Consider the following 27,812-nt stretch of genomic DNA (forward strand, 5'->3'; position numbering starts at 1 on the left):
CTAGAAACCACCAGCATGACAAAATTCATTTTGACTTTTCACTTAGTACATCAGCTGCTTTTCTTACAATACATCTGGCCAACCCCTCCAGACATCCTAGAAAAATAATATATATAAATATTTTCAGAATAGCTTCATACTTTCATAAGGAGAAGTGAAATGTTTTGCGTTTCACTGACTTACAGCTGAAAAGAAGGAGACTTGATCAAAATATCCCTTTTGTCAAAGCTTTGCCAAAGTCAAGATTGCAAGCCTATACCAGTGAGATGAATGTTTATTGCTCCTTCCTCCCTGAAACTCTCCTCAGACTCATCTTGCCCTGGTAAGCTCGATATCCAAAAGCTAGCAGCCCTTCAAGGAGCAATACAGAAGTGGATAAAAGGTACAAGTAAAAATGTAAGGTGGTAAAACAAAGGCCTCTCAGCCTTTTCCAATGATGAGCCATTGTTTTTTCAGTCAGGAGGACCCTTGTCACAGCTTGTGGAGAGAAAAGGGAAAGTCGGTGCATCCTTTCATGCCTATAAACTTCACTCCTGTACTGGGCTTGTGCTAGAGCAAATATGGGCACAAGGGCTTCCTCAGAAAAACCTAAGATTCTGCCAGTTAAAGCAGGGCACAGATACAAGGGAATGCTCCACTGGTTCCTGTTGAAGAGTAGTGCTTCTTTGTGTACTTCATCTATGAAGTTGCTGGTGCTTTTTCAGCAGACTCCTACTGCTGTTAACCAGAGCTTCACTGGGTAGAAAGAACAAGTTCCAATGCTTTTCTCTCACACACCTGAGCAGCTCAGAACAGAGGCAACTTGTACAGATATAAAGGGCTGCATGGGCTTCTAGAAATCAGAGGGTTTAAAGCTGTCTCATCTTGCACCTTTCCTCACAAAGAGCTGTTCAGACCACCTGCTTGTGCCACCAGTGTTGAAATACAATTTCCCTCAAGTGAAAGGAGGAAGAAAGCATATCCCCTCAGCACAAAGGCAGAAGGAAAGAGAAATCATGGCAATTAGGAGAAAATTCTTTCTATGAGAAGTATCAACAGATTGTCCTTTCCAGAGTGAGACTGGAACTCAAAGCTGAATCCAAATGATCACAAGAGATGCTTTTTTACGGCAGGTCCAAGCTCTCCTGCCATGCCTTGAAAGTTTTTTTCTAGCTCCTGTTCACAAGTAACAAAAAACAACAGTATTACATGCCTTATATAATCTGGCTCTTTTTCTCATTTTATTCTGTAATCTGATACAAATGACTAGTAGCAGTAGTTAAAAGCAAACATTGTTTATAGCCTATATTTGACCAGAGTTAGGCAGAAATCATACGTATGTTTCCTCCTTAGCCTCCTGATGCACTAGTGGAACCTCTGATCAATTGACATTTCATCCCTGTATCTTCCCCTAGAAGCTCAAATATGAAACGTGACGATGCTACCTGACTTGGCCCACTACTATAGAGAAATGGAGGGAACTGACATCCTGTCAAGAACCTTTGAGTCTAATGAGATACTAACTCCACTTCAAATTCCTTCACGTCCAACTGTCTCACAAGATAGGTAAGAACCGAACTTGTAGAGAAACATAAATGTGTTAAAAGTATTTGGTATTCATTTGCTATTGCTAGAAAGTGTTTTCTAACAATTATATTTTTCTAACCTGGCATAAATTCTGTAACATTTTCTTTCTTTCTTAACTTCATGCAATAGTCTCTCAGATCCCTGGGAAACACATTATTACAACTGAAAAGCTGACTAGTGAAATATGTTATAATGTGACTTTAGTGCTCAAAATCTCCTGAAACAATTTTTCAGAAGAATAGAAACCTATATACTGTATTTCCTACTTTTGAAAAAATGAGCACATTCCACAAAATTATCACCAACTTTAATCATCTTATTCTTTGACCTACTCCTGTTCTGTATCTTTTTTTTTCTAGATTATTGGTTGACCTAGAATTACTGAGATAGACTTTTAAATAAAATTTTTAAATGTCAGGAAGCCTGCATTTTGCTTTAGTAGTCACCAATGTGTAGTCAGAAAGTTTCAGGAATCAATATATTTTTATTATATTTTACTGAACCAATTATACTCTTAGCTTTAGGGCAGGATATCACTGAATTCCTGCAGTTTTTATAGTTTTGAAAAGCTGAACCTCCTTGTTGCTCAAGACTCATGACAAAATTATTTTTTGATCTAAATTTATATTTTTTACATACATAACAGATTCAAGAGTTAGTCTCAGATCCTCCACTGTTCTTTGACATGAGATTTTATCTCTATTGTTAGGAAACTAAACTGTTAGTTTCCATCTTACTTAGAGCCTTCTGTTTAACTATTACTTCTGACTTTTCCATTATTTCTAAAGTCTCATAGCTGACATCTGAATTCCAGTCAGAGTATTTTGATATTATTGGGTCATCATATTTGTCAAGCTATGAGTCGAGTTACCCCACTAACATATCTTCCTTGAGGCAAGTTTTTGTGTTTTAGGTCTTGTATTATAGGAGTTTGGGTGAGTTTCCATCTGAACTGTTTTAATGATCAACAGACTAGAAAGTTTGCTGAATTATAGGCCTGATCTGAATCCCAGTGAACGTACTGGAAGGATTTCCACTGGCTACACAGGATACCCAGGAAAAGGATGAACTGAGCTCAAAATGGACCACACAGTCAGGGTCAAAACAGACGTGCAAAGCATCTTTCAGATGACAACTATATTAGGCCCAATACTGAAACACAGATAAGAACAAGCATGGTCATAACATGTCTTTTCTCCATGGATAAGAAAACACGTATGGTAATACAGAGAGTGAGCTACATTTTCTGCCAATGTAAACACATACTTTAGTGAACTCATCAATTTATAGCTGGAAAGAAGGTGGCCACAAGTTTTAGAATATCAAACAGGTTTTTTAAATGGTGCTTTTTTTTCTAGTCATATATTTACAAGCAGATTAAATAAATGGAACATAGTTGTCTCAGCTGTTTAAAATACTGCAGCCATGAAATTTATTACTTTATTATCTTGGACTAAATTATTTGTCATCAGTATTTCCACTGATAAACAGTACCCGGAAAAAATAGAGGCATGTTTGTGTGTTTGTGCCTACTTAGAAGCTAGGTACTCTAAGCATTTTACTCTGTCATTAGATGATCAGATTCAGTATTGATATAACAAGCACCTGGTGGAGCAAATTCAGTCATGCAATACTGAATCTGTGAGTTAGATGAACACAGAACAGGTTATGTAGGGAAAAGTGGTAATAATCCTGGCAGACCAAAGGCTACCTGGCATTTCTTGTTAAAAAACCCTAGTTTCAGTTGCTTGTAATTTGGCCTAACTGTAGTTACTCAGTCTGAAATTTTTAGGCCAACAGCCTGCCTCAAGATGCCATATGTAGTAATTTATACATTTATTGGGCAAGTGTTAATAAAAAAAAATGGTTCAGCTGCTTCAGAAAAAAAAGGAGTAAAAAAGATGTTGTGTTTATTCTGTCTACTAATTCATTGAACAGTTCATAAACCCTCATGCCTTGAAGAAAAATGTACCAAAATTGGCAAACAGTTTTGCAAAGGTAAAGTTAGATTCTGTATTTCACATGCTTATAGCAACTCTCTAATTTATCTTAGTGCCTCTCTCCCTTACTTTTCATATTTAGAAAATACTTCTGCCCTTCAAGGTGAATCCTGCATATCCAGTCAGACTAGTTTGCTAAGATTTTTACCAGTGAAAACTGAATGTAAAAGATGCCATTCTGAGATACACTGGTACAGGCACCCAGTGCTGAGTACTGACTAATTATATTCCCTGAATATCAAATCAGGATGTTACACAGTGACTATGGCTATGTTAGCAAGTATTGCAGACTACAGGAGAAGATCTGTAGGGTGAAACAGTGGGTGTTGAGGATTTGAGGTCCAGATAAAATGCATTTCAGATGTTTTTTACTTCAGATTACCTCTAGTGTGGTTCCAGGGATGGAATGACCATCTGTCGCTTCAGTGTACTCCTGGTGCATTCCTGAAGCACATCTTCCAGATTATTTAACCCTGAAGGAAACCAGTTCATCTGCTCCAAGACCAAAGCACTGCAAGTAGAGACCATTGGGAGATTCATGTCAAAAGTGCACTCCTGATCCAATTAAAGCACCAGTGTAAATGCATCCTATGTGAACTCATGCAGAGCCAGCTCCTACCTACTCCCTTGAAAACTCAGTCTCCACAGACCTTATGGAATTCCTGGATTAAGGAATTTGATATTCCTTAGATGCATTATCCTCATGTGCCGATCAAATCAGCTACTGGATCCCTTTACAAACTCTCATTCTGTGATACTGTATTCACACACTTTGGTTTGAGTCCCCCACAATGAGACAAAGTTGAAGGCAAAAATGTAACTTTTTCCTTAAGTAAAGGGGGCACTAGAAGACTTGCAAATTCATGTGATCCCAGAATGTTAGCATATTTTTCTGCTGTTTATTGGAACAAAAGAGTCCAAAGCTAGAAGCTAACTGTCAGAATTCAGAGTAAATCTAGAATCATGGAAGTTAGAAATGGAAAGTCTTTATCAGGTCAGTGACTATATTCCTCAGACAGTGAAGGATTGTTCACTATATAGTCTTAACACTTTGTCCACTCTAGCCTTCCTTTGGTATTCTCTGGGCAGAAACAATTTTTTTTTTTTCTGTGTCCTTGAGATCTTTAATATCACTGGATCGATATCAGCTATAAATGTTTCTTTCTGAGACAGGGACTGGAAACATTTTAAGCTTAGCACAGCCTTGTTTGATTTGAATGGCTGATCAGAGCCTGCTACGTTTTTGTACAATGTTTGTCTTTTCTGTCTAAGGTAAAGTGGTTGTTCCCCAATTTAGTAATCTGTAGACAGCAGTCAACAGGAATGATTTATTAATGTTTCCAGTGAGAGTCAGCCTAATGAATACAAATACCACAGTCATGCAGGTGACTTGGCATCAGCCTTCCTACTTTCAGAAAGCGGAAACAAGGCTTTAAACAGAACTTTATCAAGAGATAGATGCTGGGTTCCTTAGCAACTTAGAAAAGCTCTCTGATAGTCCGCAGTACATCAGGTGGTTATTTTGGTTCATCCTACCCTTTGTGGCATGGCAAAATGTATAAAGGCATAGCATAGGCATAACATAAAGGCATAGTATAAAGGCATAACAGCACAGGGTAGCAGCAGAGTTGTGGTAAAAAACAAGTAACGAACTAAATGATAGGATGGTACTCCACTGCCAAGAAATGACAAAGAGCAAAATGGAGTACAGCACTGTCCCTGCCTTGTGGATCATGATCTCTCTCAGAGATTTCCCTATGGTCTGTTTGGATACCTGCTACAATTAGAGGCTTTTGAGTTAAATGTACTCCAAGAAGAATTTTTTCGCATTTATTTTTTCTTCCTTAAAAGACTTATAAATACTTGTGACCAAGACCAGGATTGTAATACCCACTTCATCGTTAGATAAACTGAGATACACCAAATTAGTTTATTTCTTCTCACAGTTTTGGAGATGTGGACTCAGGGATGTTATTCTGCCTTCACAGCAAAACAAGCAAAAGACAATTAGGGGAATCTTACACTGAAAAAACACCATAAACCTGAAGCCAGCTACGATCTGCAGAGTGACACTTATTCCCAGTATAGCTTAATCCACACACCCTACCCCTCCTTCCCCAAAGTCTGAGTTACCCTTTAAAGGTGTTCCCTGATAAGGTTTTCAGAAAAATCTGGACAACTGAATCAAGGTTAAGTCACCTTTTTCAGTTCTTATTTCTTTTAATAAGAAAAGGGTTGGCTGTGCGGATTTTCTCCTGACTAGAAAATTGTTGCAACCCAAAAGAAAATGAAGTGTTAAATTATCAGTGAGTTTGGTGTCCACTTTCACAGCTCTAAACCAAAACTGCGTGAGGTGAGCATGCATCTAAACACATTGAACTGCTTGACTTCAAATAATACAGATATGTGGAAATGTACTGAATATATTCAGCCGCTAGCACTTCTGTGTGAAGCGCCTGATAGAGCTTGCATTCAGCGTGAATTACAGCTACTGAAGAACAACATTCCTCCCACCTCTCTAGAGATGGAGAGGGGAGGTTTTCAAAGGAACAAATAACAAATCTGAAATCAGTGGGAATTAGAGGCTAAACCTTCCATCTGTGCCATTGCATATATTCTCTGACCATATTCCACTTATGTAGTACCTAAGGGACAGTGCTGGTATCTATGTGTTGGCAGTTACGCTTTCATTACATTCTGAGATACACGTGCTGCACATATCTATCAGCTTCTTTGTTCCTCTCACTGATCAAAATATAATGGACTTGACGCCATCTTCATTAAACGATGGCCATTCACCCTTGTACTTCTAGTGCTGGTTCACCATCATGGCTTTACTCTAAAAGAAGGCTGGGTAACTCATAGCCAAGAAAGTAAAGTCGAGTTTTCATTCTTAAAAAGGTTTCAAGTAAATATCACTGTTACCGCTGTTAAAGGATGTTTTGGGGGCTTCTTTCTTTCAGATATAACAAGTTCAGGGAATCCCTTCATTGGTGCAGGCTTCCCTGGGGAACAGAGAGGGAGCATGGAGGAACTGCACTACTTGTATTGCCAGAAGAACACAGGGCAAAGGACCAGCCTGCCTGTGCACTTGTTAAAGGACATCAACATTATGGTAGTGCTGTAGACCCCTGGCCAAGGTAGGCTAGACAAATACTTCACACAGTCAAAATGTTTAAGTGAAGAGTGTTTAACAAGAATAACAATAGGCAGCAAACAGATTAGAGAGCAATGCAGACTGAGCCATGCAAATATCTGCATTCCAAAAATGGGGCAATGTAAGCTACTACCCTTTTGCATGATGCTCTAAATATTAATGCAGGAATACACTGGTACCCATAAACCTCTGCAGTGTGTTTTGCTGAAACTCTTAGAATTCCAGATTTCCATATTTCATTTATTTTTTGTCCAAAATGTGGTAATAATTTACTGTTGGCTGTTGTCCCAAACATCCTTCATGACCTTAAAAATGTCACTAATAGCATGATTTACACTAATGCTCAGTATCAAGAAATCCCGTATGCATAAACATGAAAAGCAGGCACTCAGTTTTTTTCAGAAAGCTGTTTTTAAAAGAAGGTATCAGACTTCATTACACAATAGCTGAGAGGAAGAGCTCTGTGGATGCTTTATGAGTCAGGACTCCTTATCCTTGCTTCTTACCACACACAAATTCCTCTTCTAAAACTGAACAGCAACACTGTCATGCCAAATTCCTGGATGCTCTGTTACTGTCAGAAGATATAACCTTGACTGAAGACTACCACTGAACTACACATGGGCCAATCAGACCCGTCTCAGCAGTGAATTTCTGAGCATACCTAGCACTGCACCCACTATGCCACCACTGGCTAAAATCACCTGAGTTTAGGGCATGACTGCTCTCCCCAGCCTCGCCCTGTCCAGGCCCTGTCCCTGACTCCATGAAAGGACAGCAGTCCGGATGGTCACACAGAGAAGTTTCACTTGAGATGATAACAGTTCCTCAAGGTTATGGGTCCACTGGGCTCCTGGAGCTTGGATTTCACTTGGGACATGGAGTGCCTACTAGGTTAGGGTTGGTGCAAAAGCAAAATGTATAGCACCTTGCACACAGAGTCACAATGCCCACTCTTCCCTGCCAGCCCAAACCCCAGCTCAGTGCTTTTTGCCTAGTAAACACCTTACCCTAGACACAGGGGCCTGCTGGTACTAAATCTATGCTTCCCCCACAGTATCTCTGGTCTTAAACTGAGCTTGAGTCTAGCTCCTCCTTTCCCTGTTCCTGACCTTAACCTTAACCTCAACCTTAGCCCAGCGGTCCCTATTAGGCCAAGTGAACTGGATGACTGTTGCAGCTCTCAGGTAAAAATGCAAACAGGCACTCCCATAGGCCAAGCCTTAAGGCTTTAGCTCACCATCCTATCAACCAAAATCCAAATCCTAGCTCTAACCCTAACAGAAGGTCCCTGCTGGCAGATCTAAAATAACCAACTGCTTCTTGCTTGAGCCAGCTCTTCATCATTACCTGGTAACCTGCTTGAAAAATCCAACCATAAGTTTGGCTCATTGATCTGTATGATCTTAAAGCCTGCTCCTATCCTAAATTCTCACATGATGATGTCTGCAAACCTGAGACCTAACAATACCCAAATAACCCCTTGGTGAGCAACCTAACCCTAACAAAGCCCTGTCTAGACCTATAAAAATAATCTCTAGATATCAGGGAGTAGTGTCTTAATGCAATACATGAGTCTACACTCTCACAGCAGAAGTCCTGTTACACTGCAAGACAGACATGCAGCATACCTTTGCTTCTTCCTCCAGGGGTTCAGAATATATGGTATTGGGCTTGATTCCACTTCCACTGAAACCAGTTCTCAAATTTCTTAGTCATCATGATAGCATTAGTCAGAAAAAAAAGGGGGTGGGAGGGCTGGCTAGCTAAGTGATAGCTAGGCAAATGATTCCAAATTTATGTTGTTGAGGCAGTCAGGAAGATTTCAAGTCACCATCATTCACTTACAGGAGAGTTTTGAAGGCAGAACATGCTGCTGCTTAGGGCTGAGCTGGAGGAGTTCAAGGATAGCCTTCACCTCTGCAGGCTTCCCTGGAGGACAGGAAGGGAATATTCAGGATAGGCATCTGCATGGTCATTCCAAGAGTTAAAACATGACTGAAAGACTTGAAACTACCTTCCTATCCTTGCTCTGCTCTTTGCAATCATGAACCAGCCTCTCTGTAAAATGAAGCTGATGGGACTTCCCTCCCAGGAGTGTGACAAGGTGTTGTGATCCCACAGTGATAGGATCAGTGCAAGAATGCTTAATGAGCCCAAAACCAGACTTTTCTTTGCTCTTGTGTTTTTCTTTTTTGAATATGCAATTCCTTGCCTTCTTCGTTTTCTGGGCACACTAGTGTAGAGCCCCTGATCCATGCACGTGAATCCCAGTCTGATGAGAAAAAGAGGTCAGGAACCAAGCCTTCCCTTTTCCACAATATGGAAAATGCCTAGGTGTCATACAGTCTGTGTAGCTCTGGTAATGTTCCTTCCCTCACCCTGCGAGCAGGAGAGGGTTTAGCCAGTTCAGGCACAGTACGTAGGTAGGAGTCATGAGGTGACTCCCCATGAGAGGGAAGGTAAATGAGACAAGGGAACTAAATTCCCTCTCCTAGAAAACCAGCTTAGCCGTCAGAACAGAGCAGAGGCTTGCAAGCCAGTTTACAATACCATATTGGTGTCATTCTTTTGTTGTGTGTCCTCACAGCAAAGTGATACTGCAGAAGTCTTGTCCAGAGCATACCAAGTGTTCACAATTCTGATGAGGTCACCTCTGGTGCAAAATAGAGTAGTCTCTCTTCCACACTGAGTTTCTGAATTACTCAGGTTAGCTTCCAGATAAGTAGCAGAGCTACAGTACCCGCAAGGATGCTGCCTTTGCAGGTCTCAGTGAAACCGACCAGAGATACAGGCTAGACAATAATTAGGAATTTACCGCAGTGTGAACAATGATGGAGGAGGAAGCTGAAGGGAGCAAGATGCAAATGAAGTATTTTTGTGGCTGTATCTCTGATAGCACTAGCACAAATTTCAGCATGAGAGGTATCAGAAGCCCAAATAAGTATGTTTATAATGCAACTTGTAAATAAAGCCCCAGGAAATATCCACAGTGAAAAATAATTTATTTTTACAGAGCAAATATTGCTTGTTCATGAGCACTTTACAAAAACTGTTGAATAAAACAGATCCTACTGTTGGGGTTGATTTAAATATAGCCTTCTAGCAAATAAGGTATTATTAGATTATGTTAATATTGTTATTTTCTATACATCTGTGGGACTTGGGGCTGTGGAAGTATTGTGCACAGGGCAAATACTGGTGTTTCAGACTCTGCGGTTTTCAAACTAGTAGTAATAGGGATGTGTTTGCTTGTGCTTCATTTTTCTAAATCACTTTGCAAGATGTCTATGAAATTTTATGAGAAGAAAACAGAGAAAATATTTTTTTCAGCACATCTCTACGTAACTAACATGTGGCTTTTATACCTGCTGGTAAATTTCCTTAGTATATAAACTAGGGCACACCCAAAGGAAATTTTTTTACATGAGAAACTACAACCTGGCACAGCTGATTTTAAGAGGAAAATGAAGTAATGCTCAGTGCTCCCCAGCAGATGTCAGGGTGCACAGAGCAGTGGGAGGAAAACTCAGGACTGCTTCCTTTTCAGAATGGTGGAGTCACAGCAGGGCTCAGGTCAGAAGGATCACCTGGAGATCGCCTGGTCCTAACCCAACTCACAGCAGTGCCCCCTCTCCAAGTTAGAGCCAAACTGCTACAACTACACATGCTTTTCTGGGTGGGAGAGGCAGTCTCCAATGTAAAAATCATCCACTCCTTGATTCAAAGAAAGTACAAGGCAAAGGCCATCTTTTTCAGAAAAAAACTACTGCCAGTTTGCAGAGACACTGCTCTGAAAGACCCCAAGTGCAATGTCTTCCTACTGAGTCATGCTATCCACATGCAACAAACACAGAAGAGAGTAGTAAAAGGTGGATCTTTAAAAGCACTGTAGTTAAAAGTAGGAAAAATTAAGCACTTTCAGGTCAGCAGATTTTTATTTTGATGCTGGAAAAAGAATTTGTATCATGGCAATCCTATGAATATGTTGATAGTCCCAAAATCAGCATTCAGGACTCTTACGTCACTGGATTTGGTGATAAGTAGAATGCTAGAGTATTGCTGCTCCATAGATGTTCCCTCCTGCCGCAGAGCCTTGCATGAGAGCTGGAAGGCTAAATCTGATCACAGATGCCCATGTTTCTGGATTGACTGCATCCATAGCATGGAAGAATATGCTACACTAGCCAGTGCTAATGTAGGAAGTCATCTCAGCTCCTTATCACACTCCTGCAGGAAGCCTAGCTCAGAAATGGCAGCTTGAAGAGGAGAGAGCGAGCAACGGCCATTCTGAACTAGTGGTTAGACATGGGGTATACAGAGCAGTGCTGTAAGGAGATTCCTGTTAAGACTGTGCTACAATTCCCAGGCTGAGAGCCCTATCGAGCCAGAAATAAAACTCAAACTCATGCCTTCTGATTCCATATCATTTCCCTCCTTTTCTTGCAGCCCACATCTCTTCTTCAGCCATGCATTTAAAGCCACGCATTCCTCTTAGCAACAGACTCTTGATTCATTCTTTTGAGTTAAGCTCAGCTTTAGCAGGGCAAGGTGTAAACCACAAGGCTATTTCTAATCCCAGGGAAAATCTTGCTGATTATGGCTGATTTTTCCAGCTGCATTTCCTTCATTTTGGCACTACCACTTGCTCTCTCATTTGTTTTCCCCTGATGTCCCCTATTAACTGCTTTGTTTCTTTTGTTTTAACTCTAAGACAAGTATGGTGCTGTCTTGACATCAGATTCTTTTCAGTGACAAGGATCATTCAGTGTGGTTGTATTCTGGGAGCCCCTTCACACCAAAAGGAGCTGAAAGTCTTCTCCATAATGTAGGAATAACTCAACTTCTGATAGGATCAGAAGGTGGAACCTGCACCCATTCAAGGCAATCCCAGAGCTCCTACTGAGTGTTACACGTGCACGGTCAGGGGCCGTGGAGGTGGAAATGCTCAGCATTCTCAGAAATTTTGGATTCAGGCATGTGTGCTCAGCACCTATCAAAATCCAGCCCTGTATGACTTAGATTTTGAATCTGAGAACAGATTTCCACATTGATAGTATCTATGAATTTTGATATTAAGGGTTATCTGAGAAATCAAGACAAAGGCATATCTATATCTCTTACTACAATTGCTTTGGCTTATTGTAAGTGTATTTAGCATACACTTTCTATATTTATGCTTTTCTCTTTGCACAGAGGCCTTCCCATTGAACAATACTATTATGTCGCCCAGCTGAAAAAAAGTGATGTGCGTATGAATGATGAGCTGTAAGTTTCAACTGCATTAACCAGATTGTGTACTTAGTGAATAAAACAGCAAACTGACTATTCATTCCATGCTAATCACATTATGCACATACAATATGAAATGCACATATGATACACAAAATTTGAAGGGCATTCAGAACATGGCACTGTGCCCCTTCACTTTAGTATCTCTTTGAAATGGTCTGTGAATCTGTTTTACAGGTTCTGTATTTATCAGCTTGTAATACTCAAAAATAGCCTTTTGTTAGTTAGAATCCAGATTAAATTAGAAGTAATTGAAGTAACTATGATGCCATGTGTATATCAGTCTATTTTTCTGGTATACATATACAGAAATATTTTAGGAAGAGTCTTGACAAAGATTGTTTTCCTCACTGCTACTGTTTAAGAGAAACCACACTGAGTGAATTTGGATGTTGTTGGATTGCTGCAATCCAACTTTTTGCCACTTGATGGCACCAGCAAAGCATTTAAGCTCGATTAAACGTCCAAGATTTTAGATTTAAGGTAAAGTATGAATGTAAATCTTAAAAAGCAGAAAATGAACAAGTTACACCTCTCACATTAGCATTAGCTTAACTATACATCAAAATATAGTTAGTGCATATTAGAAACCTCAGAATAATTCTGCAATGATTTTGCTGGGTTGTATCTCTAGGGCTGTGAGGGCCATTGTGTGACCCTCACCAGCTTCCCTTTAGCTCTCCCTCTGTGAGGTACCTGCTCCCCATTTCGTGTAATCTCAGACACTCCAGAAAAGCAGGAAAGCTAAGTGTAAGCTGGCCACAGAAGCTACACACGGAAACCTGCAACCCTGTTCTTTGTAGTCCGCTGCTCTTCACAGGCTCCCATTTTTACTACCTCATTACAGTATGCTGAACAAGCAGAGGTGAGTTTGGTTGCCTACAAGAGTGTACTGGCCAAAACTACTTTTTACTGGGACAGATTGTAGCCTTTGACCAGCAGTGAATATTAGAGGCATTGGATGAGCTGCTTTGGCGTAATTTGACTAGGACTACAAGGACGATGTCTTTGGGCAAGTTCCGCAGGCACTACACGACAAGATCTGGCCCATCAGAATGCACTTTTGTAAGAAGATAATGGATCATTTGAAAGTTGCTTTAAGACAAATGTCCATTCAAAGTGGGCACAGTCCAGCCCATTTTTGCACCGTGCACACAATGTCCCAAGTTTGAGATATAAAATGGATGCAGAATCAGGCTCACTTACCTTTTAACCCTGACCATTTACATGGTTTTCCACTTGTCTCTCATTTGCTTAGTCAAGCTGTCTGATTCTGTTCTATTTAATCTTAGAGGGCCTAACGCAACTTCAAGAAAACTCCACTGACTGCAGCAGAGTGATGCCAGGGAACAATCTGGTCCTCTGTGGCTTGATAGCCAAATAAGTGTCCTGTTATGTGACACTTATATTGCTGACCCTGAGACAACAGCAGAAGCAGCACAGGCAGAGTGTGGAGTAAAAGCAAAAACCACCTGTTGCATGGGTAGGAGGTCTGCTGTGTTTTCAGTAATTCCCAGGCTAGGCCAGCCTCAAATGGATCTTGGTTAAAGATGCTTTGAGACCCATTCATTTCCTAGAAAGCACATTCCTCGTGCCAGTCGCTCAACAGAATGAAATAGCCATATACCCAGGCTGGGACAAAGATTATAGCACCTTCCTAGGAATTTGCTTCCTTAAAAGGAAGTACCAGGGACTGCTGTTACTATCTGTCCTTGTGCTAGCTCTATAAGGAAGAAGGATGTTTTTCATAAGGGTAGATGAAACTCTGCCCCCGTACATACTGAAAAGGATACGACTTTAGACACCGAATGTTTGACCAATTGCACACTGATGTACTTTATCAGTTTTGCATTCCCATCTTAATCTGAAACATGCTGGGTCTCTAAAACATTTTATGGTCTGCTTTATACTAGTTTGAGCTTTTTTTTTTCTATGAGGTTGTATGTTCTCTGACTTTTAAAGACTTTTAAGTTGAAGGAAAGGGTATTTCCTTAAAAAAAAGTGAAACACATACAAAAAAAATTGCTGTGTTGATAGTTCAAGATCTTTCATAGCAATTACTCTCCCTGCTGTCAGGGACTTTCAGATGGTGACAGCCACACTGAACCTTTCCTGTAAAATACCCAAAGAGCGGTGCTCTGCAGGCCTACTTGGAACACTATTAACACTCAGGTTATTTACCTTATAGCCTGTGAGGCCTCCTTTGAGCCATAAGTCTTTTGTGAGAAATGAATCACCAGGCATTTGCAATAACTCTGTATGCCTTCATGGGGCAACTTTGCCTTTGTCTTAAGTATGCACACTACATATCCTTGTGCAATTTTGCATTAGAATGAATCACTTGACTCATACACATCTACTTTTGTAAGTGCATTAGAAATGGGCCACATCTTCTCTGTCAGTCAGATGTCCTAAGGAGAGAAACGTAATCACCTCCTTCCATCCAAAGGAAGGTGTAATGAGCCCTCCAAAGTTCACATTACTGGCCAAAGGGATCAAACAAGGCCACAAAGTCTGAAAGGCCTTTGCTCCCTTTTGGAGTAGACCACACTAACAAGATGATCATCTTCTGGTAGGTGTCACTAGTTCCACAAACACACACTAAATCAGGCTACAGTGTCTGCAGCTGTCCTTGCCAAGGCAAGTCATACCAATGAGCTTTTGGGTGGGTCCAGTGACAGAACAGAATGAATAAATACTGGCTTTTTTTCTGTGTGGGTTTTAGTCTTCTTTCACTGCTTACCATGTGACATAGCAATGCCATTGCTCTGGCTTTCCGCCAGCTCCCTGACCCCTGGTTCCCCGACCTGCAGCTCTTTGACCAAGCAGGGTTTAAGGTTAGGCAAGATAAGTGATTGCTTCCCTTTGCAAGAATCAAGAGCAGCAAAGAAAGCCAATTTAAAGATGTGAAACGTTTTATTCTCAGGTAGCAATTTTCTTCCTGTTAAAATTGGCAAAAGTAATAAATCTTATTCTCTTAATAATTTACTGAGTACATAGTGAACTAACAGGAAAGAGCTGCAAAAAGTTCTCTGGCCTAATCTGGAAAAGCTGAAGGCCATGCAGCTCCCTGCACTGCACCATTCTCAGGCCAGTACCACACCTGTGATTACGACCAGCTCTGTAGAGGCATCTATCAGGTATCTGACAGTACAAAACTTGTGGGAAGTTGGAGCCCTTAAGGAGGTCACACAGGTTTCAATGTGTCTTTTATCAGCATTTCCGAGCTATTGAGTCTCTGCATCCACTGGTTTGCACTACACCATGAGGGGAGACAGAGAACTGCTGCAGAGGAAGCACAAGCAGAAGTGTTCTCCATATGGATACTCCCTGACGTGCAACCTGGTTAATGCCTATTTTAATCAAAAACTGTTCAATGACTGCCCACAGTGTACTCATTACTACAGAAAAGGGACAGTCTCCATCTGGACCATGCCCTGGGTTTGTTCTGGGGCTCCCCAAAACTGGGAGCATGTCTCTCCAGCTTGAGCATTACTTCTTTTCGAGAGACTGTGACAGACCCCACATCCTCTGTGGACTGAACATAAAGAGGCACATAACATACTACCGCACAACCACGTTTTGTGTGATACTGGCAAGCTTCAGCAAAAGTCTACTAGAACTCCAGTGAAGGCATCTCAGAGCCAAATTTGGGCAAATTACTATTCCTTTCTCCCCTCCCAGTTAGAGCTCTACCACTTTTATGCCGCTATCCATCCTAAGTAGCTTCAGGCTTGATTATCCAATTTAAGTTTTAAAATACAAAAAACACTCTAAATAACTGTCCACTTTTGAAAAACTTAGGCCTTGTAGGCTGTTACAACCTGAGCTCACAAAGCCCCTCTAAATCATGGTAGTCATGGAAATGCATACTTATCCTTATTTTACTGCTGTCTTAAGTTTAGATAATATAATGAAAAGTGCTCTATAAAGGTACGTAAATAGTTCTCCCATGCTAGTGCACAAAGGAGACTGATTCTCCTTATACTTGCACATTTATATCAGGAATATGTCCAATGTGGAATGCAACAGGGAATGCAATCCAACGCAATGTGAGTAAGTGGAGAATAAACACTAACTATTTTTCTTCAACCTTATATCTCCAGCGCCAGACAATTTTTGTTCTATCTGTAGAAGTGGAAAATCAATTAAAAGTATTTGTAGAATAAACGTGTAAAGATTGCTTTTCTGTAAGTGTGGCTATTTCTGTAAAGGCTTTCATTTTTCAAGACAGACACAAAGTCTGAGTCTGAGTTCCAGGTCATTACACATATAGCAGTATGCAAATAGGTGCCAGAACTTGATAGTTGTTTAAATCCTGTTATTTTTATAGCATCACACATTAACAGGAAAATAGATCTTTTGTTCAGCAGAGCCTCATGCTCAGTAGAGCCATGAGTTTTTCTGGCATGGTAATCTGAGATATGACACCTTATGGTGATTGCACTGAGTCCCATAGCTTCTCCTGTGATAAAACATATTTCACAGTGAAATGTGTTACTTTTACATGTTGTATTACGGTTTGAGCAAAATTGATCTTGGACACGTAATTCATCAAAACACCGATGACAGTATGGAAATTAATGAGCCCAAGACTGTATCTAAGCTCTCTGAGGAAGGGGCCATGTTTCCTCTCTGTATTTGTACAACATCTATTTCTATGGAGTCCAGTTCAGTGATGGAGTGGCCAAGTTGCAGCTCCTGAGTCTCAGGTGGCTTGAACAGAGTTTGGGTATAGCTCCTATGCCATGGCTGTGCCATTTAATCCGGTTACTGGGTAATTCCCAGCTGTGGGAGGAAGAAAGTTCCCCCAGGAACAGCTGAGGCTGAAATGATGGAGTCCCCATGGGGACTAATAGGATCCCACACAGCTCTGTCCTCAAACTGAGCAGTGGGAAACCTGAAAAGTTATCACTGTCTCTCACTTTGGAATGAACCCTGGGTATCTCTCTCCTCACCGAGAAATACTAGGGCTCTTGGCCATATGTAGGTTTTGGTATATGGCTTGTAGAATCAAGAACACTGATACTATATAAAGACTATACACTATATAAAGACTAAAAAAAAGATTATCATCAGGCAGTCTTTCCTATCCATACCTTGTAAAGATCCTTTCAAGCAATGCCTGGTAATTTAGCCTTCCTCACCAAACACATGAGATTTTGGAGCTTCTGATAAACCACTTAATTTCTGTATCAGATCATACATATGTCCAGTAATATTATCTTTCAAACATTTTTTCTCTTTTTCTTCATACCACAAAGAACTAGAGCAAATTATTTTTTTAACTCTTAGACATTGTTCTGTCTTGATGCAATTGCCAAGAGACTCTTAGCTAGCCTCATTGATGAAATTCTTGCCCTTTAGAGTTAGTGTTCTTTTTTGATTCCTTTTTTAAAATTTATTTGAAGCATAAAATAAGTCTCTATGGTAAATATAATTAATTTATCTGCATTGAATGAATGAATACTTTCTCTACAACTATGACTACGATGATATATTTTCTGTTTTGCATTACTGATAAAAGGATTTCTTTTTATAAATAGTGCATGCAGTTGTTTATTTAATATAGAGTGTATTACACAGAAATGTAAGAGGCTGGATATTTTCCCTCGCTCCTTTCAAAAAGACATTCTGTGCATTGCTTGTTCCAGGAGCCTTTTCAGCTTTGGCACTTAGCAACATAAAGCATTTCTCACAGAATGAGCGATATCAGTAAGAATACGGTCTGCAGTACTTACACATTGATTTGTCTCTAATGTATATTGACTGCAGTGATTCAGATTAAATGTGGGAGGTGCAAATGTACATGGGACATTTCAAGTTACTTACTAAATATTCTTCTTCTCTAATATAGGCTTCATAAGCCGCCAGACAGTTTGGCTAAGTAAGTACATTTCACTTGCATTGTACCTTATCTTTCTTAATGAAATAAAAAGGCAAGTCTTTTCTCTTATAGTCATAATTGTACAGTGTAGGTTCCTGGGCAATAAGCAGCAGCAAAGTTACTAAGCAAAAAGCTCTCTCTTGAATGTGGCATATAATGACAGGGTTAGGGTTAGCAGGTCAGCAGTGTTTGCCTAGTACACCCATCCTACGGGCTAATCAAATTTCCTGGCTCACTTCAGTATAGCCTATTTACATGGTGTGAACTGAAGAACTTGGGAGTGCAGATAGGGGATCTATGGCATGGATACAGCAGATTTATGGGAGAGAAGCCTAGCAAAAGTACAGGCTGGTGAGACATCTTGTTACCTCATGATCCACAGCCTCAGGAGTGTGGCTTCCCTATAAGGTGGAGGCTGTTTCGTTTTTTCTACAGCAGTTGGAAAAAGGTATTTATTCTCAGTAAGCTACTATATGCAGTCATGGTAAAGTTTAGAAGGATCAAAATGGGGTGCTACTCTGTCTTACTGGAATAAACCACCATTTCATTTTCCTTGGAAGATATTTGCCATTTCAGAATTTTAATTAGTTATTGAATTACTTCATCATGACAAACTGAAAGCTGAAAAGAACTGCCACAGCAATGTGGACACTTTCCACGAAATTCCAGTTCTCAGTATCCCACAAAGCTCCATTTCAGCTTTACTCTCCTTCCTCCCAGAAGTGAATGTCTTCTTAGGGGCAAATTTTGATTTCACAAGCAGAGGGTCAGTTGTTATTAACTGGAGCTGTACAAGAATCAGAAATCCGCATTTCCCTTTCCTTAAGCCACATAAAAAAAATATGAGTTGGTATGACCGATTATGTACAAAAGCTACAATTCTTTTCTTTTAAGGAACAGTACTTCTGGCTACTTATTTGAGTATCTGTAAGCATGTACAATTTATATTTGACTAGTTTATGGTAATAAATGGTTGGCAGCTACCAGAGCCATTGAAGTTGGATGCTGACATAGTAGGGCAGTTAGTTATTCTGTTTTTACATGAATAGCAACCAATGCTCTGATCCAATGACATTAAATCCCTGTATGAACATTAATGTACACTCCTTTGGAGTTTTGTTCAATTAAGCCCCAGATTTGTTTAAAATAATTATATCTGAAGGGTCAAAGTATGTTTCTGCCATGGAGGACATAGTTACTGCCAGAGAAAATCACACCCAGCGTGACTCATATCTAGAGATACTATAGTCTCCGGTACAGCACAGAGAAATATATAATGGCTGTGTGTGTTCACTGAGCAACCTCCTCTCCTTCTTCTGCTTTCTGCCTTAGCCTTTTTTACAGTTCTGCAGATAGAGCAAATGTTTCTTTTAAATGAGTGTGATTGCATCTGCCATCCTTCTCTGCTCATTTCTAAAGCCAAAATCTGCTTTTCTCAAGGTTGCACTTGTGTATAGCAGATAAGACTGTTTCTGTTTTAATGGATTTTCTCCACCAGTTATTTTCCCCCTTCTTCTCTTCTTTTCTTCACACTGTTCCTCAGGACAATCTTGCTTTACTTATCCCTTCATCTCTGTCAGTTCCAGTGTCTACAGGAAATATTTTTTCCCTGGAAATCCTTCTCACGAGTTCTTCAGTCATTTATCGCTCCTAGACCCTCTCCCTGCAGAGCCTCCTGTCCCACATTCCATTAAGGCCAGAGGAAATTCCTGAATATGATGCTATCCAGTATAGTTTGTAGGGTGCAAGCAAGAGAGGACCAAGGAACTAAGGTTTCTCTGCTACTCCTCTCCTAGTTCTTGCAGAGTGTTATCTTCAATGTTAAAATGTCTGTGAAATGTGAAATAAGGAAACTTTGGTTTTTTCTGCTCTTCCTGCCAACCCAAACAAATCCAAGACCACTGTGCCTGCCCTTTCCCACCTCTCATCCCTACCAGACACACATCTCTAGGTACACCATGTTCCCAAACTTCAGATCAACTGAGGATCGATACACTGGGGTTGAGGCAAGCCATCATCAGCCTTTTCATCCCAATACCCCTACCAAGGCTTTTGATGTGGTTGTTCTGAGGAAGACCAAAGGTAAGAGAGCATTCGGTTGGTTTTCTATTTATTCTTGACACTAATTTAGAAACATTACTGAAGTCTTGTTTCTGCTTTAAAATAACACTTAACAGAGACAGAATCTGACAATTATCAGTGGTCAAGCTAAGCACATTGGCTTAAATTGGAGCTCTCCATGCTGATAGCTGCAAACTCCACGGGCGATACCTCAGCACTGAGAATGCTGAATTAACCTCTATCTCATGTGAGTGCCTTGCCGCCTCAGGAGCCAATGGAGCTATTAGATTGGCTGTTATTTCTCTACAAAAGCAAGGTGTATCATTCAGCTTATTTGATATCTCTGGTCAGGCAAATAATTCTTCACAGTCCCAGGGAGTGGCAAGGAAAGGAAAAAAATGCATCTGAGGAATCAAAAACTTGCAGTTTCTGGGCCAAAGCCATGCCTGGCATAAATCTACTGAGGACAACAGAGGTACCCCTGGAATGAGTGCTGAATGATTAAAAATATGTAATCACTACACAGATGGTAGAACAAGCTCCAGAGTGACAAAGCAATCCTTTTTAGCCCTCATGAAGCTGGGATGAAGCCCTAGACATTCATTATATTCAGATTACCATGTAAGCCATCACTGAGATATTTGTTTTTAACCCTAGCAATGTGACTTTTTTCACTAGAAAATTAATGCTGATTAGAGCAGTATTCAATTACACTGAGTTTTAGCAGACCTCAGAGCCAGAGTCATCAATCCCATTTAATGGCATTTGGCTCTGAGAGTGGCAGGAAAAGAGCATGAGATTCTTGGTTTTGGTCTGCTTTTCCCAGAAGGCAGTTGTTTGTGTTGTGTTTTTGCAAGGTATTTCTTTCTGGAACACTTTGCAGATCACCTGCATGAATTGATGAGCAGCTCTTGACAGCTGTTGACCCCACAGGCTTATTAGGTATTTGGGACAGGAAAAAGCAGGCCTTTTCATAATAAGAGAGTTCCTGGTGCAAGAAGGTGTCTGCCAGCATCTCAGTTTGCCATGGCAGTGCTTGCCAGGAGGGGACTTGACAATAACTATACAAAAAAGAAAAAGCATATGCTGGTGTGGATAAGAAGCTTTCAGTAGAGTAAAAGCTGATAATGTCAAGTAGGATGTCAGTTTGCATTAATTAGCTGCCATTCCCAGTCATTGCCACAGTGCTGTACAGAAATGTTTTTAGTTGTGTACATGAGTAGTTTTTAGTCCATCAGAAACAAAAATCTCTCCACAAAATATGCTAGAAGTAGTTATTTTTAATCACTTCACTGATCATTGTTCAATATAAGTAATAGCAATCACATGCATGCAGGTGAACTTGCAAAGCCTGTTCTTACGCAACACGAGGATCACTGGAGGTCAAGATCTATTCCCAGAAAAGCTTATCAAGTTCAGAATTACTAGCTTAAGGGGCAGCCACTGTTGACACTTAGAAAATACTTGAACTTCATTTGCTGTTCCCTCCATATGGTTTGACTTCCTCTGAGATCAGGACACTCCAGGTCTCAGTGACGGAGGGAGAAATCTCTGGTTAAGTCCAGATAACCCAGAGCACATCCAGGTGACTTTCACCACTGGAAGGATATATTTAAAAGCTTTGTGCCTTTTCTACATCTTACCTCTACAAAGCTCAGAGCATCCATTATGTAGTTAATCCTGGCAGTGTCATTGTGAGGTACATAGGGTATATGAGACAGAAAAGCTGAAGAAAAAAAGCAGTGACAAAGCCAGGGTTAGAAATGAAGTCCTTCCAAGCACGCACTGTAGTCTCATTTTTATAAGACATCTAGTGGCACCCAGTTATTCCTCTAAAGGTCACTTTACAGGTATAGAGCCACCATCACAATTAATCAAACCTTATTGATCTCGTTGTCTTGTTGTTGTTTGTAAAAACCATGCACACAAAATGCAATAAGAATCTTCCTAGCTGGTGTCTAGATCAATCCAGATCTCCTGCAGTGGGTCATGGGCAGATGACCCTCTGCACAGTCAGCTATGTTCAGGGGATTCAGCCCTCTGCTGCTTGTCACCACCTCTCTGCCTGAGACAACTGACCCTGCAGATCTGCTGGTGCAGATACTCACCTGAGTGCTTCCAGAAAGGCAGCTGGGTTAACTTCAGCTGATTAAATGGGTGACCTGGGCTAACCCTGCTGATCTGGTGCCAAAAGAGTGCAGACGAGTTCTGCCTGCAGATCCATGACGTCAGTCTCACAAGGTAGAAAAGACCTATCAGCAGCTCACACAAGTAACCTCTTCCACCAACACAGCTGCCTGTATAGCAAGCATAAATCTACAGCTTAAAATGCAGATCCACTTGTCATTCTGATCAATGGTGTTGCATTGGAATATGTTAACTATTTCTGCTGCAGGTAATCCATACAGGCACGAAGTGGTCAGTATTCCCTCTGACTTCCGGAAGGAGGCTGTGCATTGGCTGGGACAGCACACATACTTCCATGTATGTCATTCGTATGGCAAAATGTCTTTCATTTTATTATTATTTTAATCAAACCTGACTGCATCCCTTTCACAGGAGACAATTTTAAACAGAGAAATACTATATTGTTCCAAACACTTGCAAGTCATGAATTAGGCATCACATAAACAAAACAAAGAGCAAATGACTTTAGAGAGAGCTTTCATCTACCTCAGCAGTATATAAACAAGACCAGAAGCTGACGGGCTGTCCTGTGATGAAAGTCTTTTAATTTAAGAACTAACTATGTCTCCTAGGACCTAGCTAGGTAGCTGTGGAGATAAGAAGCACATGAAGCAGCAAGAATGTTCACTGACCATATATCTGGGGCGCTTCTCCTTTCAGAAGCCCAGATAAGGGCTGCCTTTCAAAGAAATGGGTTTGGGCAGCAGGAGATCTATGCTCTTTCTTAACTCTCCACAAGTCCTGCCAACATACGGACAGGCTGGTGTCTCTATTTCCATGTCTTGAAGGAAACACACCCTCTCTGTAGATGATCTCTTTCTCTAGCCTTGCCTTACATAGTTGTAGTGATGGAAGGGCTAGGCTGGTCCACGAAGCAGAAGAGTGAATTTGTTGATGAATGGTCAGGTTTCTACTGTTCTTCAGCTTGGTTAAAAAGTAGTTCTCTTCCCAAAAGGATGTAGCCTAAAGTTTGATGACAGACCAAAGTCATGACGAGTGTAGGGAAAGACAGAGATATACAAAGATACAGATACTGCCTTTTTAGACACAAAGTCTTACAGATGTGGCAGGGAAAAAGGTAAGTGGCAGTCCCTTTTAAGGTACGCTATTAGTATGACTGCAAAGGAGCGTATATATACTATGGAATGTTCTGCCTAGGCGTGGCTACTGAGAATGTGATTCCAAGTTATTTGGATTGTGTTCAACTAAACTATGTACCTGTTGTATCTTCTACTTCGGTGGCAATGAAGTATTAAAGATATTTTTCAACCACATTTTTATTAGCATATTCTAAAGAGATCATTTCTAGGGGTTTTATTTCAAAGCTTTAAAACAGTATTTTTATGCAAAACACAGTTGGTTTACGCTTTACCTATTTCTTTTTTATCCTTCAGCTTCCTAAGCTTGCTGAACAAAAGGATCAAATATACTGTCCAAATCCACCAAAGACAGTGGCCCCTAACTCCACTCTTAAAGATCTAGAACATAAACTCTCTCCAAGAACAACCAATATGTTACGAAACAGTGAAAGGGCTCAGTGGATCACAACATACAGTCGGGACTTCACAGGTAGGCATTTTTTGTTAAAATAATTTACCTGAGATAACAATGAAAGACCAGATGATATTAGCACCCAGTTCTCTCTAGAAAACTCATCAGTAATTCAGTAATAAAGATCACAAAAGCTGTAGATTATCTGACATTTTTCCCTGTTTGTGTGACTGACCGTTCTCACTTCCCTAACAAGAATGTGTGACAATAAAATATGTCTCCATTAAGGCAGAGGTCCTATGAATCCCCTTAACCTGGATGACTATGACATGAAGGTACTTGACAAATTAACGCAAGAACTAGGAGAAGACATGGAACTTGTAAGTACTGCAGTTACTAAGAATTTGATGCTTCTGCCACAAGTACTATTGGCAAGAGTATTCCCAGATTCAGCTAGCAGAACTAAACCTTCCCTCTGGTAATACACAAGTGCAGGACAAGGGGCATTCTAAAACAGAGACAAAAGTTCAGTATAGTAGATCAGACATGACACTGCTGGTCGACAGAATTTTTGTAATACTTTAGTGACTTGTTCCAGGTTTTGGAGGGAGGTTACTGTGATTATGTGCTTATTTTTTATCTTATCTTTTAAAGTTGCCACCAACACATGATAGCAATTTAAAGGAGCATTTGCCTTAAGACATATGAGTACAGGCATACCTTGGAGATATTACAGGTTCAGTTCCAGACCACCGCAATAAAGTGAATATCGCAATAAAGCAATAAACCAAAATTTTTTGGTGTCCCAGTGCATATAAAAGTTATGTTTACACTGTAGTGTAGTCTATTAAGTGTGCAATAGCATTATGTCTAAAAAAATATAGAGTGAAATATTGTGAGAATTACCAAAATGTGACACAGAGCCACAAAGTGAGCATATGCTGTTAGAAAAATGGTGCTGATAGACTTGCTCGATGCAGGGTTGCCACAAACCTTCAACTTGTAAAGACCGCAATATCTGTGAATCACAATAAAGTGAAGCGCAGTAAAATGAGGTATGCCTGTAATAATCTCCATAAAGTGATTTGGCAGCTCTCCTGTGAATGGTACAGCACTGCAGAGACTGAAACGTATTGCGTAGATGTTCAGCTGGTGTAAATCAGCCTCACTTCAGTCATCAGCTTACTGACTTTATGCACATTGCCTCATTCAATAAAAAACCTAGTACCATTGCAAGCTATTGTCTCCTTACTAGCTACACCAATGTAAGTTTGGCATAGTGTATTCTACAGTCCATCCTCCTCCATTTACATGAGTGATTTGCCTTTTTACCTTAAAGGTACATCAGTAACATGTAGTTCCTTAAAACCACTGGATTCTATTTTAATGCACAGGTACCCTGAAGAACATAAAACTAGATTGGGAAACTCCATGCATATTGTCTTCAGCAATTTTGATGCTCAGTGTGGTCTGTGTAAAACTGAAGAGATACTATTTTTTTTAAACACTACACATGCAAGCAAAGTATTACATGCTGTATAAACATAGCAAATTAAGCTGAGCTGCTTTTTGCTCCTGGATCATTACCTATAGTGACTTAAGCCTTTTCAGTGACACCTGTGCCTTGTCATGCACAGTATATATACAAGTTTAGTGGACTGTAGCTGACTAAACAACTTTGCTGGTAAAACAGAAGGAATGGATTCCCACTCACCCTCCCACAGCATTGCTGGCTTTACAGCACTTGTAGGTTCAAACTTCTTTGTCTCTAATGCCTTCAGGTATGATTGCAAAGAGACACAAGAAGCGAGGCAGCTAAGTAAAAATTTTCATAGTTATATTCCAGAAAACAGTCCTAGATGAAAAGTACCAAAATTGTCCTGCTTTTTCTATTGGACTTTTAAAAAAATATAGGTAATGAAATCCCTTTAAAAGGGTATTTACAGGTTTTTGATAATTGAATCCCTGTATCTGAAATAGACAAGCTGTCTGGCTTGCTCTCTTTCCAATGTGGTGAACTAGCAAATATTTTACTTTATGCTGATGAACACTTTAAAGAACACTTCCAACAGCTTGCCCCTGGAAACGAAAATCCAAACTAGCAGCTTATATTAATTCAAAACAGAGCAGTTTTATTGCCCTCTGGTTTCCAAAGTGTGATTGGAAAAGGCCATGCTGCTTTATCTGAACAATACTATCACATTTAAAGGATACATACATTTAATAAAAAACACTCAGATTGTTCAGCAGAGTAACTTCTTGACTGTCAGTTCTTTGGGTACAGCTCTGATTTACTTTGTTTGGACAGTTCCTAGTACAATGTTGCTTTGACTCAGTGCTAGTATCCAAAGCATCAACACTACAAATAATTAATACAGGATAGTAGTATTCAAGCAGCAGATCAAACTGTGATTGAAGGAGCTAAAAGGCCACATGCCAGTGAGCCTCCTTAGTTCCACTTGTAACTGTTCCTAAACAAAGTTAAAAACACACTAATGCAAGTCATCTGTTATATTGTCACATTGCTTAAGGGATCACAAACTGGAAGACAGATGCTTGTAGAAGAAAGGAGAAGGTGGCACAGGACATTTCTACACATTTATATCTTGTGCATAGGAATGGAGCAGAATATTTTGTCTTTTCCAAAGCATAAAGACTGAATCTAAACTCCCTATATGGCAGGGCAGGGACCAATGTCTGGGCTGTTCCCCTTCACCAGCATCTGTTTTGCATACTGTCAGAGAGAAACAGAGCCCAAGAGTGACACAGCTCCCATGCCTGGCACAAGGCAGGCAAGCACTTGTCCAAGTTCCCAGGTGTGATGCTTCCTTCATTTTCCACAATGTGCAGTACTAAAGATAGACCCATAACTAATCATTTCACTAGCTGCAGACAATGGTTACACCAGTCCCTGCTACAATAAGAGTCTCAGATGACGGTGTTAACTCTGTTCCTTCCTCCATTAGAAAGAAACATTTCTACCCAGTCTTTCACAAGTGAGACCTCTTGAAGGGCGCACTGCACGTTTACTTCAAGGTCGACATCCCCATGAATCAATTCTGCAAGAACAGCACTCCTCCAATGTTCAGATGCCTCCACCTTTATACAGTGTTCATACCACTGCACCCAGCTACTCAGACACAATGCTGAGTAAAATAAAAGCAACAGCCAATGAGCAGTGCAAAGTGACAGAAAACACAGATCAGAAATGGGATGTGAGCCAAAAGCAGGCCCATCTGTCTCAGATAAGTTACCAGAAAGATGATTATCTGGATACAAGGCCACCAGCAAACAAATTTCAGAAAATCACTGATGCGTGGCAAACAGAAGCATTGTACTGGAGGCAGCTTGCAGGAAGGCCCAAAATCGAATCCCTTCCAAAATCTGTATGTTCCCCTTCCTATAAAGATTTGAAGCCCAGCCATTTGGACCAATATAGAATACGGAACAACAGAGGTAGTCTACATATGCCTAGCTTACCACAGGATGTAAAGAGTGAGGAAAGCGGAACTATCATGCACAAGCTTTGGCATCAAGAAGCAAGCCAGCCTCTATGGAGATCAGAGGACAGGCCAAGAAAGACAGCGCTGCCTGAATGTATTCCTAGTTATAAGATTCCTCAGCACCGGACAACATTGCTGGAGCTGCATGATTCCTTCTCAAAGACAGCAGCACACAAACATTTTCATGATTCTATTAAAGGAGAGACAAAAGATCTCAGAGATAACATTACTGAGAGAAGAAGACACAAATTCTGTGGTTTCAATTCTTTTTATTTCTACAACTGATACATTCCTTCAGTCTTGAAGAACAGAGTAACAAATAAAAAGTACTTCAATACAACTTCTATGTCCTTTCCTGGAGAACCAAGATAAATTCAAACAGGAGTAGGAAAAGAGAAGAGCAGCTAGGGTGGCCCAGGATATGTGCAGCCTATTTGAAAACAGGGGACAAGAACACCTAATCTTGGTTGGCCTAAAGGCTGTGGAAACATGATTTTTCTTGAGAAACACATCAGTGGGATAAACACTGGTTAGGGAAGGAGCTAGTTCATTAAAGGCCAAATGGGTTCAAGAACAAGTGCTATAGACTGATGGGAACAAACTTAGGCTGGGAATCAGAAGATTTCTGATGGTCACAGCAAGGAGGTTTAAGAATAGCTCTTCAGTAT

At 40.4% G+C, this 27,812-nt stretch overlaps 1 protein-coding gene across 1 annotated transcript; it reads left to right on the forward strand.

Moving 5' to 3' along the window:
* The first annotated feature begins 1,417 nt into the window (after positions 1 to 1,417).
* On the forward strand, positions 1,418 to 27,429 carry SPMIP4 (sperm microtubule inner protein 4). The gene is made up of 9 exons (XM_026103724.2): positions 1,418 to 1,545; positions 6,530 to 6,706; positions 11,920 to 11,991; positions 17,873 to 17,902; positions 19,800 to 19,984; positions 22,359 to 22,447; positions 23,545 to 23,719; positions 23,930 to 24,021; positions 26,608 to 27,429. Exons 1-9 carry the CDS (start codon positions 1,418 to 1,420, stop codon positions 27,427 to 27,429), a joined length of 1,770 nt encoding a protein of 589 aa, XP_025959509.2.
* Positions 27,430 to 27,812: the final 383 nt, after the last annotated feature.

Source organism: Dromaius novaehollandiae, chromosome 2 (assembly GCF_036370855.1).
Source record: "Dromaius novaehollandiae isolate bDroNov1 chromosome 2, bDroNov1.hap1, whole genome shotgun sequence".
Lineage (NCBI taxonomy): Eukaryota > Metazoa > Chordata > Aves > Casuariiformes > Dromaiidae > Dromaius > Dromaius novaehollandiae.

Bases quoted from the DNA above. Each gene is read 5' to 3' on its own strand.
- SPMIP4 (XM_026103724.2), top strand. From the start codon at position 1,418: ATGCTACCTGACTTGGCCCACTACTATAGAGAAATGGAGGGAACTGAC. The intron at 17,903-19,799 runs GTAAGTACATTT...AACAAATCCAAG, and splicing joins CCGCCAGACAGTTTGGCTAA to ACCACTGTGCCTGCCCTTTC. The intron at 19,985-22,358 runs GTAAGAGAGCAT...TTTCTGCTGCAG, and splicing joins TGTTCTGAGGAAGACCAAAG to GTAATCCATACAGGCACGAA.